The 19,160-nt window shown below is 41.5% G+C and overlaps 1 protein-coding gene across 1 annotated transcript in view; it reads right to left on the bottom strand.

The window, feature by feature from the left end:
• Window positions 1-7,172, bottom strand: part of LOC127180182 (uncharacterized) — a 17,462-nt gene extending 10,290 nt beyond the window's left edge. The window contains exons 1-5 of the mRNA XM_051134153.1: window positions 6,884-7,172; window positions 6,480-6,772; window positions 5,489-5,751; window positions 5,154-5,411; window positions 4,341-4,984 (exon numbers count right to left, since the gene is read on the bottom strand). Coding sequence (XP_050990110.1) covers window positions 4,341-4,984; window positions 5,154-5,411; window positions 5,489-5,751; window positions 6,480-6,772; window positions 6,884-7,172 — 1,747 coding nt within the window. The remainder of the gene's footprint in view (window positions 1-4,340; window positions 4,985-5,153; window positions 5,412-5,488; window positions 5,752-6,479; window positions 6,773-6,883) is intronic.
• Window positions 7,173-19,160: the final 11,988 nt, after the last annotated feature.

Below are 19,160 nucleotides of genomic sequence, written 5' to 3'. Positions count from 1 at the left end.
TTTGCCCAAACTAATGTAAAGGCTGTTCCAACAGCTGTGAATGATGAATACAGATTCGAAATGAATTCTGTTTATTTATTTTGAAAAACACACAAATATGAATAGTAAAATACACTCAAATTATTAATAAAAATAGGACATACAGCGGAATATGAAATAAAGCACTGAAGACGTTCCGTGCTCAGCATCATTATAAACAGGTATGCAATCCCTGCTAAAAAAAAAAAAAAACTAAAACCAGCTTAGGCTGGTTGGCTGGTTTTAACTGGTTTAGGCTGGAAGTAGCTGGTTTTAGCTGGTCTCCCAGCCTGGCCAAGCTGGTCAAGCTGGTCTCCCAGCCTGGGCAAGCTGGTCAAGCTGGTCTCCCAGTCTGGCTGGTTACAGATGAAGTAGCTGGTTTTAGCTGGTCTCCCAGCTTGGCCAGGCTGGTTTAAGCTGGAAGTAGCTGGTTTTAGTTGGTCTCCCAGCCTGGCCAGGCTGGTTTAGCTGGTTAAGCTGGAAGTAGCTGGAAGTAGCTGGTTTTAGCTGGTCTCCCAGCCTGGCCAGCCTGGTTTTAGCTGGTTAAGCTGGAAGTAGCTGGTTTTAGCTGGTTAAGCTGGAAGTAGCTGGTTTTAGCTGGTCTCCCAGCCTGGCCAGGCTGGTTTTAGCTGGAAGTAACTGGTTTTAGCTGGAAGTAGCTGGTTTTAGCTGGTCTTCCAGCCTGGCCAGGGTGGTTTTAGCTGGTTAAGATGGAAGTAGCTGGAAGTAGCTGGTTTTAGCTGGTCTCCCAGCCTGGCTAAGCTGGTTTTAGCTGGAAGTAGCTGGTTTTAGCTGGTCTCCCAGCCTGGTCAGGCTGGTTTTAGCTGGAAGTAGTTGGTTTTAGTTGGTCTCCCAGCCTGACCAAGGTGGTGTCCATTTGACCTAATTACAAATTAATCCGTTTGTTTCACTTACTGACAAGGTTCAATTCAAGGTAAGTTTAGTATCATAATCAGGTAGGCTAGATGATACATCTTAAATTATTCTAGTTGTTAATGATAATATATCTGAGAAGAGTCTAAAATAAATTGTAGTATAAAGTATAGCATAAAATCAAGCTAGCACTCAAAAAACCAGCATAGAACTCAAATCAGATTAAATTATTGTCTGAAGAAATACATTCACCATAGTTGTATGACCAAATATAGTCAGCTGTTTTATTTTTGAGAAGTGTTTCGGTATTAGATAGGCTTTTACACAAAATATAAATGAAACAAACACAGTCTTTATATAATAAATAACAATCACCTGCAAAACACTAGGAGAAAAAAAAATATCTTTAACAAGAAATGCTTAAAGCATAATCTGATCACGTGGATCACGTGGTGGTTTGACGCAAAAGTACAGCATAATGCTGTAAATTTCAAATCTACAGAGGCGGGATTTTCTTCAACGGTTGACATTCGGGAGTGGCAATAAGTACGATTCACAACTGTGGTAAGTGATTTATTTCACTTTTTATTTTTCATGTTTGGTAACTGCAGTAGTATATTGGTGTCTGCGTTCGCGCAACCGCGTAACCGCAGATGAACGAATCCTCCGTCCGCGGGGCGCGAGGGAGTCTTGTGCAATAGTCCAGGCAATAGGTCGGGGCAGGCGGCAATGAATCATAAACGAGGAATAAACAGTCCAGTTGGTAACGATAAGGCAATAAACACAGGGAAAACGCTCAGGATTGATAGACAGGCTAACCAAAACTTCGCGAGGGAGCCCGCCAACCTGGCGGTCTATAAATGGCCGCCAGAGGGAGAGTGACCGAGGGACCCGGAACCGGAAGTGAGGATCCCAGGTACGGGGTGATGGGTAATGTAGTGCGTTAAAAGTCCGGTGATGGTTCCCGCTGACGGCGGTCGGAGGGAGCCACAGAGACCACGTTGGTAACAGTATGTAAAGATAGGGTGAGAGCAACATCTGGTGGTGAGCGGACCGCAGGTCACCGACCAGATTCATGACACTATGATACTTTTTTCAGGATACTTTCATGGATAAAAAAGGTTTTTTTTCAACAAGTATGTGTTAAACTGAAATTGATAGTAAAGACTTATATTGTTAGATAAGATTTCTATTTTCTGTTTTCTATTTGTTGAGAGGTAATCTAATTTTTCTATTCATTCATGCATGCAGTATATGTAACCATTTGGCCTGCACATGACTAAAATTTTCTGGTCAACTAGTAGTCATTTATTTTTAAGAGATTAGTCGACTAATTGCATATTAATAAACTATATAATTTATAATAACAAATCTTTAATTGCCTATAGCCCATCAGCACTCAAGCGCACACAAAGCTTGCCACAGAACACTGGCAGAAGTAATGATTATGAATGTGTCAGGTAAAGAAAACAGCAAAGAAGACTGCCTTAATTCATTAATATGTGTTTTCTGTATTTTCGGCTGCAGTGATAAAGTCAATAACACTTGTCATCTCTACAGTGGATGTGCACGTTTGATTGAATGGATTACACAATCTGAAAATATTTGTTTTCCATTTTAACTGGCTTATTTAAAAGTAGACATTTCGCTTTCTATAGATACATTTTTCATGTCTGTGAAGCAAGCATGGAGTTTTTTTTTTTTTTTTTGACCCCCTCAAGTTCATATGTCACACCCCTGTGGACTGTTTCTGTGGTTTTTCCCTGTGTATGCCCTTATTTGGTCTTTCCTGTTCCATTTTCAATCATGACGTCATTGTGTAATCATTCTCACCTGTCCTCGTCTGATTAGCCAGTGTATTTAAGTTTGGTTCTGTTCCCCGTTTGGTTGTCGGTTCTTATATTGTCTCCATGTCATTTAAAGTCTTTTACGTCATGTTTGCGTGTGGATTCCCTGCTGTTCCTGTTTGTTCCTGTTCCTAGTGTGGATTATTTAAATAAACTGTATGTTCCTTATCTCCTCGTCCCTACTCCTCATTCCCACAAACGACGGCAGTGACACTTCACCACTTCCTGTGGATTTTTTTTTCTAGCATCTAATGAAATTTTGATAGACTAATGGTTAATTGATTATCAGAACTCAGGAGGCAGCCCTTGTAACCATAGTCCATTTAGCTAAAAATTGTTCATGCTAAGATATTCCTATTCATATTCATCCATGTATACTTATTTATCAATAAAATAGCTACATTAATTAAACACCTACAGAAAAAACCAAATGGAAGTGTGTGTATATATATATATATATATATATATATACACACACACACACACACTTCCATTTGGAGATATCAATTTTATCTTTATTTTAGCAATAAAAGGAACAACTATCAGGGGCATGTTTCTAAATTATTGCAGGCTACAGCATGTCTGGAAAAAAAGGAAAATGTGCAACAAAGACATGACACTATAGTTTGTTTTTTTAAGTAGTTTTACTTGTTGAAAATTAATAATCTAAATTATTTCTTTTTTAAGTCTGTTTCAGTGACTGAAGCCTGAAAGAAGAGAAAGAGAGAGAGAGAGAGAGAGAGAGAGAAGAGGGAGAAACAAGTGGGGCATTACATGTCCCAAAAAATACAAGAAATAATAAAAAAGAAAAGAAAAATGAAAATGCATAATATGTTTAGAATTCTGTTATTGTTCATCTTCACCATTAATTGTTAATATAGTTTTAGAGTTGTAATCATTCCAATTATTTTATAAATATTTTGTAAATATTTGTTATTGAAGGGGCTGTAAGATCAAATAAAAATTGTTTTAATGGTTCCTTGTGGTCCTGCAGATTATTAAAAGTAAACATATTACTTATTTGTCGCATTATTTGTCAGGAAAATTGGGGCAGACACTATCAATCAATCATCAAACAAACATTCTGACCAGCTAAGACCAGCCTGACCAGCTTAAACCAGCTAAAACCAGCTAAAACCAGCCTGGCTGACCAGCTAAGACCAGCTTGACCAGCTAAGACCAGCCTGGCTGACCAGCTTTTTGTGTCCTAATTAGCGAAGAGGCTAAGTGTTTTTTAGACCATTGTTTACTTTGTAAAGATGTATACCATTATGAGAGATGCCATTACGTTCTTATAGACAACATATTCTTTTCGAATTTGTGTACAAAATGTTCACAGCAGTAAACAAAATTAAAAAGTGAATAATATACAACTGTATATATAAAAACAACAACAATAATATAATATAATTATATACATATTATATAATATACTTATACTATAAACATAAACCAAAAAAAAAAAAAAAAAAAAAAATCAAAAAACTCCCTGTACATTCTCTCTCCACTGTGCAACAGAGAGGCCTGAGGCTGGACAATACCACCGGCCCTTCAGCTGAGTGTGGCCAGTTGTCTTATTTTTTGCCAACCCACACTGCTTACAGATATAGTGATATATATCCTTTGCTAGTCGTTTCCGTGGTGGTTCACCCCTAGCCACTCGCTCCTCATCCTCTTGGGCAGCTTTCTGCCTTCTCCATGTGCGCTGCCTGGGCTGAGTAGAGGGACAAGTTTGTGGTGGCAGGTTATCAGGTGGCTGGAATTGGGGAGGGGGCTGGAATTGGGGAGGGGGAGGGGGCTGGAATTGGGGAGGGGGATGGAACTGGGGAGGGGGATGGAACTGGGGAGGGGGATGGAACTGAAAGGAAGGGGGCTGGAATTGGGAAGGGGGCTGAAACTGGGTAGACTGAGGCACTGGTAGACAAGGTGGGTAGCTGGGAAAGGGTGGGTAGGGCCCATTGGGGATTGCAAAGTGTGGTGCTGGTGGGTATATGGGAAGTGCAGAGTAAGATCCAGGAGGAGGGGTGGGCAGTGGGCACCTGTTGGAGATACGCTTACGAATGAAGGCCTCTCCCTCCTGATTTTCTGGCTCCTCAAATACCATGGCCTCATGCCCATGCTGTTCAGGAGCAGCTGGAAGTTTGCGGACTTCAGGAAGTGACTCCTTTGCCAAATATATTTGTTTGGGCAGTGCAGTACCCTGTAGCAGCGTGTCCCTGTCCACACGTTTCTGTCTTCTTAGTAGCCTGCAAGACAAACATTCTTTATTTTAATGGATTAAAGCCCATTGTCTTAACTTAGTATAATTAAAAAATAAAATAAAAAAACAACATGTAAAGAAAGGTTTTATAAGTACAGTCTTGATATACTACTCTAATTGTATAGAAGTATTGCATAAAAAAAAAAAAGACTCACCATGAGGAGACTGTAGTGGTGTTTATTGGGACCAGAACCAGGTTAGTCTGTCCTAGAACCGCTCTGCTGTCCTCCAGCAGCTGTTTTAAGTGGCTGTATACCGCCACAATAGATTGTGGAATTGGCAGAGTTTTCCCTTGTGTGTCCTTGGGCCTGTTCCGTGCTTGCTGAAACTCTTTCAAAAGCCGTAGACAAACACATTCACAGACCCTGTGGACTTCAGGGTCCTGAGCCGCCTGCCCATGAGTCATGAAGAGTCTATGGACAAGAAGGATGATATAATCTGGACTGTATACTAGGTTATAAACTAGTGTAGATCCAAATAGTCAAATTACCTCTCTGCTGCCTGCTGTCCTGGAGCAGAGCCACTCCGCTTCCTGGATGCTCTCCAAGGTCCTGGCAAAGTCTTCTTCTTAACCCTCTGGCTATATTTTGATGGTACCTTGTCCATGTCATGCAGAGCCATGTACAGCTGGACTATGTCGGCCTCCTCTTGTGCTGACAAGGCAGTGATCGTTCGGTTTAGGCCAACCAGGTAGGCTGCCAGGGCATCAACTGCCTCCCAGCCCAAGACACCTCTGGAATCACACTGTGAACCCTGAAAAATGAGTCCAATAGTCCAATAAATATATACACTACGGTTCAAAAGTTTGGGATCAGTACATTTTTATTGTTTCTTTTTTTATTTTTTTTTAAAGAAATTAATACTTTTATTCACCAAGGATGTATTAAGTTAATAATTAAAAGTTTATTAAAAGTTAATAATAAATAAATTTACATTGTTATAAAATATTTATATTTTGAATAAACACTGTACTTTTTAAACTTGTTATTCATGAAAGAATCCTGAAAAAAAAAAAAATTACAGGTTCCAAAAAATATTTGTCAGCACAACTGTTGATATTATCCAACATTGATCATTCTAATAATAAATCTGCATATTAGAATGATTTCTGAAGATCATGTGACACTTAAGACTGGAGTAACAGCTGATAAAAATTCAGCTTTTCACCACAGGAATAAATTCTATTTTAAAGTATGTTAAAATAAAAAAAAAACATTATTTTATATTGTAAAAACATTTTGCAATATTACTGTTTTTTTTTCTATATTTTTAATCAAATAAATGCAGCCTTGATGAGCATAAGAGACTTCTTTAAACACTATTACAAGTCTTACTGACCCCAAACTTTTGAACGGTAGTGTATACGGTGTTGTAGTAATTATTTTGCAGTGTACAACTTTACAAACAGTTGACAATAGGTGTTTTGCACTGCACCAGACATGTTTTTTTTAATAAAAGATAGTACAGGATAGCAACATTACCTGGCCTGATGTGCTAGAATTTGCAGTGTCATTCTCCTCTTCCTCAGTGGCCTCCTCATCAGGGGATTTGGGTCCAGTGTCACCCACCTGATTGGTCACCTGGACCTCCACAATAGCTGCTGGGGGGTTAGAGTCATCAGCTCTAAGGTCAGCTGCATGGCACACAGTTGTGTCAATTTCACTATCATCTTCGGGCTCCTCTGGGGGGACTTCAGGCATGTCATTCTGGTGTGCAATCAACTGGTCACCTCTATTGGACTGGGCCAACAAGTACTCCACTGCAATGCGCTCCCCTGCAATAATTTTTTAACACACTGTTAATGGGGAGAGGACACACACAGCAGACAGAACAACAAGGAGAGAGGCAGAGAGTTCGTTGGGGGCCTTTATGGCCATGACAGGACAGGCAGAGAATTTGTTGGCAGCCTTCGTGGCCATGACAGGAGGGGCCAAGAGTCCGTTGGCGGCCTTCATGGCCGTGATAGGGGGAGCAGAGAGTCCAAACATGGCTGGGACAGGACAGGGTGAGAGTTCATAAACGGCCTCCGTGGCCGGTTCAGGACCAGGCATGGGTACACTGGCTAGGTGAGGGTGATTGGGCGCTACCACCTTGCAGGGAGCTAGGACAGACGTCCCCATTTTAAGAGGTTCCACAGCCTCAGCCACCACCTCCGGGGAAACTGCTGTGGGCATCTAAGCCGTTGAGGAAGCCGCAGTTGGCACTGCCACCTCCAGAGGCTCTGCAGCGAAAGCCACCGCCTCTGGAGTCTCGGTGGTGGTATCCGCTGCCCCTTTAGGAGGATCTGCAACCAGCACTGCCACCTCCGGAGGCACTGGCGAAGACTCACAGTCAGACGAGGCCTCTGGAGCAGACTTGTAAACTGATGAGACCTCTGGAGCAGATTTATAAACAGACGAGACCTCTGGAGCAGACTTGTGAACAGACGAGACCTCTGGAGTGTAGTGTGCGGCCCACACATTCAGAATGGTGACCGCCATCACACTGGCAGTCATGATGTGACAAGGCTCTGGGAGGTCAGATGAGACGTGACGAGGCACTGGGCGACCAGCCGAGGCATGACTTGACTCAGGGACAACAGCAGTAACTTGACTTAACTCAAGAAGAGCAGCTGTGACTTGACTTGGCTTGTGAAGATCGACTGTGAGTTGACTTGACTCATGGAGATCAGCAGTGACTTGACTTGGCTTGTGACGATCGACTGTGACTTGACTTGACTCAGGAACGACAGCTGTGACTCTGTGTTGGATAACAAATTTATAAAAGGTTATGTATATTGTGATTTACATTTTTTACATTCTAAGAGCAGACAGCCCAGGCCCTGAGACAGTAACCTTTTGTCTTTATGCTGTTCCTGAACATCTGGAAGTTTTTCCAAGTTAAGTGTGAATTCTAAGCTCAAGGTACAACTGTGCCTTTTGTTTAGCACCTTTGCATTTGAATGACACTTGTATGCTAAATAGATCAAGGCTGAGAAAAATCTTTTACTGGGCTGATTTCCTGTACTGCATTTGCATGCTTTGTTTAGATTGATTCCACCTCTGTGTACTCCTCCCTCTCGAAACCTATATACTCTGCTGTGCTGAGATTTTGTCAGACGACTTTTTGATGACTGCAGCGCCATGCAGCGAGTATCTGAATAAAGAGAAACTTCTGCTTCAAGATATCCAAAACGTCTCCTGGTCTCTAAGAAAAAAATGTACAACAGTTTTGGTGCCGTGGCCCGGATAGAGCTCCTCACCTGAATCCAGATTGAAACTTCAAGCTCCACAAAGATCTGACTTTGTTCCTGACTGAATTTTTCTGTACCAAGGGTTGGTGAGTGCCACTCTATCCAAAAGAACCATTAGAAGCCAGTACATGTGGTTACCCTCTGCACCGTCAGAGAAGTGTTAACAAACAGCTGCAGGGTTTGGTTAACAGACTAGTGATCCTCTGTTTCAGTTTAGCATTACATGCTAAAATTGTTTATCCTCCGTTTCAAAGCAGGGAAGTTTAGCATTATGTGCTAAAATTGTTTATCCTCTGTTTCAGGGCAGGGATGATTAGCATTACGTGCTAATATCTGTTATCCTCTGTTTCAGGCAGGGAAGTTTAGCATTAAGTGCTAAAATTTGTTATCCTTTGTTTCGACAGAGAAGAATTGTTTATCCTCTCTTCAGGGAGAGAAGATTAGCGTAAAGTGCTAATATCTGTTACATTCTGTTTAGGCAGAGAAGATTAGCATGTGCTAGTAGTTGTGTTGTCTTCTGTTAATTCAGGAATGGTTAACAATAGTTGATCTGTGTTAATAAGTGTACCCTCTGTTGATCAGAGAAGTTTTAGTGTTGTGATTGTGTGGTAACAAAGAAACTCACAAAACGGTTAGAAAGAACGCTAGGCTGATCCCCACAACTGAAAGAGGTGGTCTCGCAACTCCTTTGTGGTCAGATAGCGAATTCAAATCACTGTTAGGAGTGCAAATGAACCTAATAGTAACTGAAAACGTTAGACAAGAATTAACTAAGAAATATGAGATCCATCCAGACTTGGTCTGTAGATGAGTGTAAACAAGTACTTGGAGCATATATTCGTAAGAACAATGTGAAAGGCATTATCTGCTGCCACAGAGAATTTGGTTTAGCGCTAGCTACACAACAGTCTCAGCGTAACTCAGAGCTAGAGGAACAGAACAAAGAGCTCCAGGCTAGAATATCCGCTTTGACTAAAAAATTGAACCGCAACAAAGCTTTAGAAAAAACTGATATGGAAGTTAGTCAGCCTGATAACATTTATCCTGACTTACAAGCTTTCTTTGAAACAGATGTAGCCATCCAATCAGTAACTGATGTGCCTGTAGATTTAGTGAAGGTATGTGGTGCTAGGAGAAGATCTCAGGGAATAGAGGGAATTGAAAGTGTTCCTCCCAGCTCTTCTGTTGTCCAGGTTCAAGCAATTGCAAAAATGCTAGGACCTAAAGATATAGAGAGATTGTCACAGAGCTTACTCTCAGCACGCACAAATTTTTCTGAATTTAGAAGAGCATTGATTAGCAAAATGCGTCTATACGACATGTCGTTAGCAGAAGTCACACAGCTGATGTCACAAATTCTAACTGAATCTGAATTCAACAGTTTTGAGTCTGCTGTTACTTCTGAACTACAACATGCCAGTAAAGGCGATTTGAGAGAAAGTGTTTTGAAAATTCTAAAGAATATTATGGGACCCAAAATAGACTGTTCCAGAATCACTAACTGTGTACAAAGGAAAGAGGAAACTGTGAGTGAATACACTGAAAAGTTTTGCCAGTCAGCTGTAACTTACAGTGGAATAGTTGATGATCCTGAAAGTGTGCTAGATGACAAGGGACCCCTAGTCCCCATCTGGGCAGATAGCCTTGTAGCTGAGTACAGAAAAGCCTTGCCATTCCTAGATCTAACTTGGTCTAACAAAACTTTCAGAAGTAACCTAGACACGTTAGTTACTTGGGAAAGAGATGACGCAAAAGTGAGAGTAGCAGCAGCTACGTTTAGCTCAACAAATCAAGACAAGAGATGATCTAAAAAAGAAGGGAAATGCAATTATTGTAGAAAATTAGGACATTGGGAGAAAGAGTGTAGGAAGAAGTTGCAAGATAATAGAAGAAATGTTATGCATAATTCTGCTCCTTCTCAGCCCGCCTACAACACTGAAGTAGTTCCGCTAGTGACCAGTGAAACGTTAGGACAGCTCACTCAGGCTCTTCTAAGAGCACAAAAAGAGCAGGAAAAAACTGTTGGGGCTGTGAGTAGCTACCTTTCCCCTGTAATACATCACAATGACAAAATAATTTTTGTGAAAGGTAGCATACAAGAGAAAGCGATTGACTTTTTGCTTGATACAGGTGCAGAAATCACAGTAGTTCCTACATAATTGGCTAAAGATTTGTTCAATTCAAGGTAAGTTTAGTATCATAATCAGGTAGGCTAGATGATACAGCTTAAATTATTCTAATTGTTAATGATAATATATCTGAGAAGAGTCTAAAACAAAAAGTGGTTTCACAAATAAATTATAGTATAAAGTATAGCCATCTGCTTTTGTCTGCTTTAACTCCCTGGGGTCGACGGTCACGCCGGCGTGATCAGCTCACGTTTTTTAAGATCAGTGCAAAAGACACTAAAAATACTCGATTTTGGTCACACAAATAAGTGTTATACATCATTAGAAACCATTAAATGTATACATTTGTGCACACTCACAATAAAAACTGAACTGTGTGCTTCTTTAAATTAAAGAAAATAAACAGGGTGCTTTCTCAGTTTTCACTGTCTCCGCGAACGGCTTTTAGAAATGCGTCAATAAAATGAACCTAAACTCAGTGAATACTGGGCACACCGACAGGAGAGATATATCTATAGAAAGCTTGATATCTCTACTTTTAAATAAATCAAGTCTTATCAAAAACAAATATTCTGTGGTAAAGTAATCCGTGTGAAACCAACGTGATGCACAGTTTTTCCCTCAGAGCTAATTATTCTTAATGCGATCACGCCCAAGAGCTGCTTTTGCTTTTGATATGATAAATAGCCATGTGCAAGGCGCAGCATGTTAGCGCCCACATCATCATAAACAAAGCTTGACGACTGAAGTTTATCTCAGCTACTGTTCGTTTCTGGAAGAAGACGCACTGAGAGATAACAGAATTTACCTTCAGAAAAAAGAAGACGCGCTGAGAGGAATAACACAGAATTCACCTCAGATGAAGAACACAACGCGACGCACGGCTGATCTAGAGGAAGAGATCGGACTGATGAGTAAGTGATGCTCTTTTTGCATTAATTAACGTGTTATTTTGACATAAGCTTAAACATGATAGGTAGTTCATTGTATCTAAATTTCTTACGATGCGATGAAGTACTATATAATATAAAACAAAATACGATATAAAAGTAATATGAGTGTACACTGTAACATGATGAATGCTACGAGTCTAAAAATGTCTAGATCATGTTTATTATCAATACTCTGTTCCCAAATAGAGTTTTATAAGGTGCTGAAGGATAATTTGTTTCTGTCACGCTTACACAAAACAAACGAACAACGACGTAAAACGTGAGTAAAACGTGAAAGTCTTTAATAATCCAAGGAAGCAGGGTAAACACAGGAACACGGGGTAGCAACATTAAGGTTCGACAAGACTAAATGGTGAACACACACAATAAATAGACATAGTGATTACAAGCTCAGGTGCAGGCAATTAGGGATAAACCAAGAACACAGAACAGCAGGGGGGGGAAATGGATGGGAGAAACCAACTCAAAGTCCAGGGGTGTGACATTACCTCCCCCTCCCGGAAAGGCGCGTCCTCGCGCCGACAAACAAGAGAACAGAAAATACCCAGTTTTAGGAGGAGGTTTTGGAGGAGGACGGACTCCCGGGAGGAGGACAAAGGATGAATTCCAGAGATGTGACGGAGTAGTCCATGGGGGTGATGACGGAGGGAGGAGCCAAAGAGGAGATAGGAGGGATCCGAAGGAGGAGGAACCAGGAGAGACCCAGACCGCAGCCAAGATGGAAACCCACGGTGGAGCCGATGGAGGAAGGAGCCATGGTGGAGAACAGGCTGACGACTCCAGGGGGCCGACCGACGGAGGTGGAGCAGGTGGTGGTAGAGCCCGAGGCGGAGACGGAGAGCCGATGATCCAGGGCGACACCAAGGATCCGGAGGGCCAAGGCGGAGCCCAAGGCTCTGGCGACCGAGGCGGAGGCGGAGTTCCGGAGGGCCACAGCGGAGCCGGAGCGACAGAGGACCGAGGCTGTGCCCGCGGGAGGGAGGAGGTCCACAGAGCCGGAGGGACGGAGCGACGAGGCGCAGCCGGAGGAGTGGAGTCCAGAGGCGAAGGTGGGGCGACGACTGACCAGGGCGGAGCCGGAGGGACGATGGAGCCCGGTGGAACTGGTGGACCGACGGGCGACGGTGGAGGCGAGGGAGCTGAGAGACGGGGTGGAGCCGCAGGTTTGGAGGACCGAGGTGGAGTCCAGGACTCAGAGGCTGAAGGCGGAGATGACGGATCCTCCAGCCATGACGCCGATGGTGACTGGCAGGCCTGCGGCGAACCCACCGCACAGATGTTGAGCTGAGGGTGAGCAGAGGGACTGACAGGTAGCATTGGTGGCATGGCTGAAACCTTATGGTTATTTAACTGAGGAAACTGAGGGAGGGTGGGTGGGAAATTAGAGCCGGTGGATAGTTCGGAGATTACAACAGATCCAGTATTCACATCCTCAGAATTATATTCAAGTAAGTCGTTCTTCGAGCAACGTCCCAAAACCCCATTCCGCTCACCCTCAGCGGTGGTGCAGTGGGTAGTGCTGTCCACAGCACTGTCATTTTCCACTGCTCCCTCCACCGTCGTGGTCATTGTGGCCGGCTCACGCACCTGATCTGACGGCTCGTGCAACTCTGGCTCCATGGTGATCAGCTGCTCTGTCGCTCCTTTTAGCGATGGCACGCTGGTCGCGGCGGGCTGTAGCCCTCCGTCATCGGTGGGCTCTGGCTGGTACTCCGCGGGTCGGGGTGGTGATTGGCTGGGTTCCGGGTCGTGCTGCGAGACGTCTGCGTAATGTGACTGGATAGGGTCGTAATCCTCCTCCGCTTCGTCCAGACAGAGTTCTGAACCCCAAGCACTCAGTAAGATGTTAATATATCGCGTTAGGGTCCAGCATGGTTCACCTTGGGGCATGACGAAGCGGAGGTCATCATCCAGTCCACACCAAAATCCCTCCATAAGGCAGACGTCATCGCAGCTAGCAAGATGGCAAATGCTAATAAACTCCTCCACATAGTCCTCAAGATCCCTGCCATCCTGGAAGATATAGATGGTCCTTCCTTCCAGAATGGCATCTCTCCTCCTTGGGGGGACGTTGATGGAAGCGAGTTTCATGATGGAGTGAACTGGTGTAAACACGACGGAAACAAAAGACTGAAAAAACACGACAAACAAAACGGGGAACACACGCAAAAAAAACTGTATCGGTCGAACCTTCTGTCACGCTTACACAAAACAAACATACAACGACGAAGTAAAACGTGAAAGTCTTTAATAATCCAAGGAAGCAGGGTAAACACAGGAACACGGGGTAGCAACATTAAGGTTCAACAAGACTAAATGGTGAACACACACAATAAATAGACATAGTGATTACAAGCTCAGGTGCAGGCAATTAGGGATAAACCAAGAACACAGAACAGCAGGGGGGGGGGAAATGGATGGGAGAAACCAACTCAAAGTCCAGGGGTGTGACAGTTTCTCAGATATAAAATGTCCTTTTTACATAGTACAACGAATGCATGAATCTGTGACTACAAGATTGGGGGCATTACATATCCCAAAAAATACAAGATATAATAAAAAAGAAAAGAAAAATGAAAATGCATAATATGTTTAGAATTCTGTTATTGTTCTTCTTCACCATTAATTGTTAATATAGTTTTAGAATTGTAATCATTTCAGTGTAGCATCTGGACCAATCAGACATACATTAATTGTTACATTTAACAAATAGTATTTAAATCCAACAAGCCAGCTATATGCTGGAGCTCTGGAGACAACCCCCCAAAGCAACTAACACCCCAAAAGGGCTCAGTTGCCAGGACGACTATCTGATAAGAGGTTTTATTGCCCAGAGGAATACATATCTGCCTATGCTACATTTGCCCATAGGAAAGGCACAATGCCTACAGAAATAGACTCTTTCCTATTCATTCACAGACAAACCTTTCTTTGACCTTCCTATCACACATAGCCCAGGTCATTGTGTACAGTATTACTGCATTGTATTTTAATTTTGTCGGTTGTATTTGTATTTGTCTTTCTACTGTTTTATGCATGCATTATGATAGATGACTAGTCGTATAACCCACCTATGCCATGCTTGGTCTCTTTGAATTCGTATTTTGATGATCTAAAAGATGGTGTAAATTAGATGTTGATACCTATGCAACATATTAGTGTTTTAAGAAACCTTAGTAGTTTTTGCATCAGCACCCAGTGGAATTACATATGCAAAATACCATACTCACGGACAAAGAGTGTTAACTTTCCCTCCAAAGGTGAAAGTTACCATTGGTTCGTGGAGCTCCTGGAGGCTCAGCCTCCAGAGAGCTTAAAGGCATCAAACGATTGATCGCCTCCCCCTCTCCCTCTCTCTTCACTCTCTTCTTCTCCCCGATTGCTGCCCGTGTGGAGGAACCCACAGGGAGCCTGAGCCGGCACAGGGCATGCCCAGCGGGCCCGACAGACCCCAACACACAGAGCTGTGACTCACGACCACAAAGAGCTAGACATTTCCACTCAACCCTGGAATTTATCTTCATGACTCGCTTCAGTCAGTCAGTGGTTCTTTTAGAACCTAAGAAGATGAGCTAGAACGCTTCAGGACTTCCCTAAGCACGCGCCAGGCCTTGCAGCCTTGTCTTTCCATTCCCCAAAGATCACAGGACTTCAGCTGGGTCCCTCTCAGCTCTTGGTTCTTCTTCACTTTTCACATGGGAAGAAACTCCCAGTCACCATCGAGTCAGAACATCTTTGGAGTTCATCACTCTTCGAACCCAGAAGAACGTGATCACGATTCCAAAACCACCACTGCTCCAACCATCAAGACTTTCACCTGAGACTGTATTCGGACACTTGTTTAACAACCAAGGCAATGCAAGTATCGTACATTTAACTAAACAAAACAGAGGTTTAGTATAAGCTGTAGACAGCACTGATGGTTTCACTCAGGTGGCTAACTGACACTTTTCATAGCTTCATTTCCTTGTCTCTCTCTAACTGCTTCTCACTGACCCTTCCCCCATGTATGAGTGATTTCATGTTTGTTTGTTTAGATTAGTTATGTGTTAGTCCTTCGTTAATAAACTATTGTGCACAAAATAATGTTAGTGTTGATTCTGATTCTGCCTTGCAAATTAATGTCCCTTTACGATTCCAATTCGAGCTACCTGCTCTAATGCAATGGTACTTTAAGAAAGTTATTTTCTGTGGCCAAGAAAATATAATTTCTTAGAGTTGATATAAAAATTATACTGAATGTTCACTAGGCGAACAGATTAGTTGATGGAAAAATTAATTCTGCTACAGTTACTACTGGCAGTTGATATAAATAATTGTAATTAATCATAATTAATTGTAATTATTTATACACATTTCCCTTTGAGCTAAATCACGACACCAATTATTTTGTAAATATTCGTTAGAATATAATTTTTTAAAAGGGGCTGTAAGTTCAAATAAAAATTGTTTTAATGGTTCCTTGTGGTCCTGCAGATTATTAAAAATAAACTTGGAATTATTTATATTTGTCGCAACACCCCTTGACAGGAAAATTGGGGCAGACACTATGTAATCAATCAATCAATCAATTGATCGAACAGACATTTTGACCAGCTAAGACCAGCCTGACCAGTTTAAACCAGCTAAGACCAGCCTAGTTTACCAGTTAAAACCAGCTAAGACCAGCCTGACCAGCTAAGACCAGCCTGGCTGACCAGCTAAAACCAGCTAAGACCAGCCTGACCAGCTTAAACCAGCTAAGACCAGCCTGACCAGCTAAAACCAGCTAAGACCAGCCTGGCTGACCAGCTAAGACCATCTTAAACCAGCTAAGACCAGCCTGGCTGACCAGCTAAAACCAGCTAAGACCAACTAGGCTGACCAGCTAAAACCAGCTTGACCAGCTTGACCAGCTAAAAAAAAGTGGTCAAAACCTCTCTAAAACCAGCTTGATAAACCAGCTATGACGAGGCTGGGAGACCAGCTTAAACCAGCTTGACCAGCTTAAGCTGGTTTAAGCTGTTTTTTTCAGCAGGGCAGGCGTACATGTTCAGCCAAAACAGCTTTAAAATTGTTGGTGATCAATGCTGTGACACGCAAACAGTTCACTCAAGGTGCACACCGCCACGCGAAATGGTTCATTTCACAAACCCAAGCGAACTTGCGGACGCGTCGAGTATAAATCAGCCTTTGCGTTGCACAGATTTAGGAGCTAGTTTTAGCGCTAAAACGCTTTGTGAAACACTCTTAGAGCAAAAACTTACGAGTCCTAAACTGGCACGCCCATTATTTTTAAGATTTCCTCCTAAATCGGCAAGTTATGTTCGTCAGTTCAAATGTAACCAAGGAAGCAATTTCGCTGGAGCAAGGAGAGGGTTTGCAGAACTCATGAGAGGAATGGATCAAGAAAGAGTCTCTATGATGTGAAATTCTTATGAACCCTCCAGCAGCAAGTCATATGGGAGGCATCTGGGAGAGGCAAATAAGAACCTTAAGAAGTGTTCTTACAGCTATTCTCAACCATTCAGCACAAAGGCTCAATAGTACTTCTTTAAGGACATTTCTGTATGAGGTTATGACCATTGTTAACAGCAGACCACTCACCACTGAACATTTGGATGACCAATCCGGACCTGAACCTTTAACTCCGAACCACATTCATACGATGAAGTCTACAATCATTCTACCTCCATCTGGTCAATTTACAAGATCTGTATCATCGAAAGAGGTGGCACAGAGTACAGTATTTGGCAAAGGAATATCTAAACTTGCAGCCAAGACAGAAGTGGCACAAAAACAGAAGGGATTTGAAAGTCAATGACATTGTCCTTCTACAAGACGATCTGGCACCACGTAACGAATGGAAGTTGGCCAGAGTCATAGAAGTCTACCCAGAGTCAGATGGTAGGGTCAGAAAACTAAAATTGATGGTTAGTGACGCCACATTTAACAAAAAAGTGAAACCTATAACTAAAACTCTGTTTCTTGAAAGACCTATACATAAGGTTGTTGTTCTGGTTGAAGTAGGTCAAGAGGTTCAAGTTCAATTGGTTAATAATGGAAATGTTTTTGTTGAAAGGTTGGAGTGTAAAAGTGTAAATCAGTAACTATATTGCCAATGGAAAAATCTCATATTGAGGTTGAGTGATTTGGTGGGAGTGTAACTGTTTGCTGTTATATTGTATATTATGCATATAAATTCACTTTTTTTCTAAGATTATTTTGGTTATGAAGAAAATAAGTTATTTTTATTATTAGTAAATTTATTTTTTGTTATTTGGTTTGGGATTTTTATTTTGAAATATCGGTCAATGGTTGTATGTAAGCTTCTCCGTTCCTGAGTATTCAAAACAATTTCATATAGCATGCAGCCAACGAGGTATTTCACTTTATATTTGCTTTATGTTTGTATTTTGTGTTTGAAGTTTCTAAAGTTTATTTGTTTACATATGTTTTGTATTAAGTTAATGTGGTTTTGTATTTCATTGCTTAGTTTTCACGGTGGATTTGGGGGAAAAGCCATCAATAAGCCAGTAGTATGGAAACCACTTGTGCTTGTGTATGCCTGGAGGGAGATACATGTTGCTAAACTGATAACAACAGCTGGCTTTAAATTAATCTAGTTTATTTTAGTTCAGAACTCCATAGTCCAGGAGTTAGTAATCAGTACTTAACCTGTGTTTCAGAAAGCCATTTTTTTTTAAACCATGATTAACTATTCTAGATTAAGCCTACTCCTGGCTTAATTTAAACTCTTACTTTAAAAGCTTTGAAATGTAACTTTTTTTTTTTTTTTTTTTTCAGGAAAATCATTGTAAAATATTTTTGTTCAATAATATTTTTGATCATTATTTAGAATTTTGATAGGATTTTATGACAATATTAGCCAGTTTTGTTTAAATGAAGGATTGCAGAAATGAGTACACACTAGATTTAATTCAGTAAATGTATACAGTATTCAACATTTGAAGTGGATCAAAACTTTTTATCAAAGTTGTCCTAAAACTAAAACAGTACCTGTTCTTGTCTTAGGACAACTTTGATTAACTTTTTTGATCCACTTCAAATGTTGACTACTGTAATATTCTTGTACTTAGCATGTCCTCCAGAACTGCTGGACCCACTGCTCTGAACCTTCTTGGCACTGAGTGTACAAGTTCATTACACATTTTCTCATCTGTCCTGTTTAACTCCTGGAGAGCGTCCTGCTTAAAATGCCCTGGTCTTTAATGGGGAGTTTTGCTCAGCTTGTCTCTAGCAGCTTGTCGCTACAGTAGGTAGTGGTGACAACAACCATCCATGTCACTTCTGCAGGCTATGTCGTACTCTGTGAGATAAAGTGTCGCTCTCTTCATAGCTTTTGCCAGCTCTGAGACACTTGCATGGTATTTCTAGCAAAAATTCCCTCATCACTAAATGAAAACTTGAGGTGAAGACCTGATTATTTCAAGAGCCTTGTCATAAGTTCATTGTTTTTTGATGTCTGTGTTACTTCTATATTTTCACACTTAAAACAATATTTTGGTATTCCTCTTGTACCATTGTCCTTTTTTATGCTAAGAAATAAGCCAGATGGCAGTTCCCTCCCAAATGGTTCCATTGCTGCCAGCATTTAGTCTGAGTATGATTCAGTAGGCTATATAACACTCTTAATTGTCAAGAAATTACTTGTCTTTAAAAGTTTTATTTAGTAACTTTCAGGAGGGTGTACTCATTTTTGCAACACAACATTTTATCATTTTGATAAGACAATCTTATTTACTAAATAATTTTGACATTCTTCTTTGGTAATTGATCAAGCAGGCTTGTTGACCGTGAAGGAGACAAGTAAGACTTTTTTTTTTTTAAAAAAACCCGAAAAAAACC

Source organism: Labeo rohita, chromosome 17, assembly GCF_022985175.1.
Source record: "Labeo rohita strain BAU-BD-2019 chromosome 17, IGBB_LRoh.1.0, whole genome shotgun sequence".
Classification (NCBI taxonomy): Eukaryota; Metazoa; Chordata; class Actinopteri; order Cypriniformes; family Cyprinidae; genus Labeo; species Labeo rohita.
The sequence above is the reverse complement of the archived record's forward strand: the minus strand, read 5'-3'. Positions and strand labels throughout refer to the sequence as shown.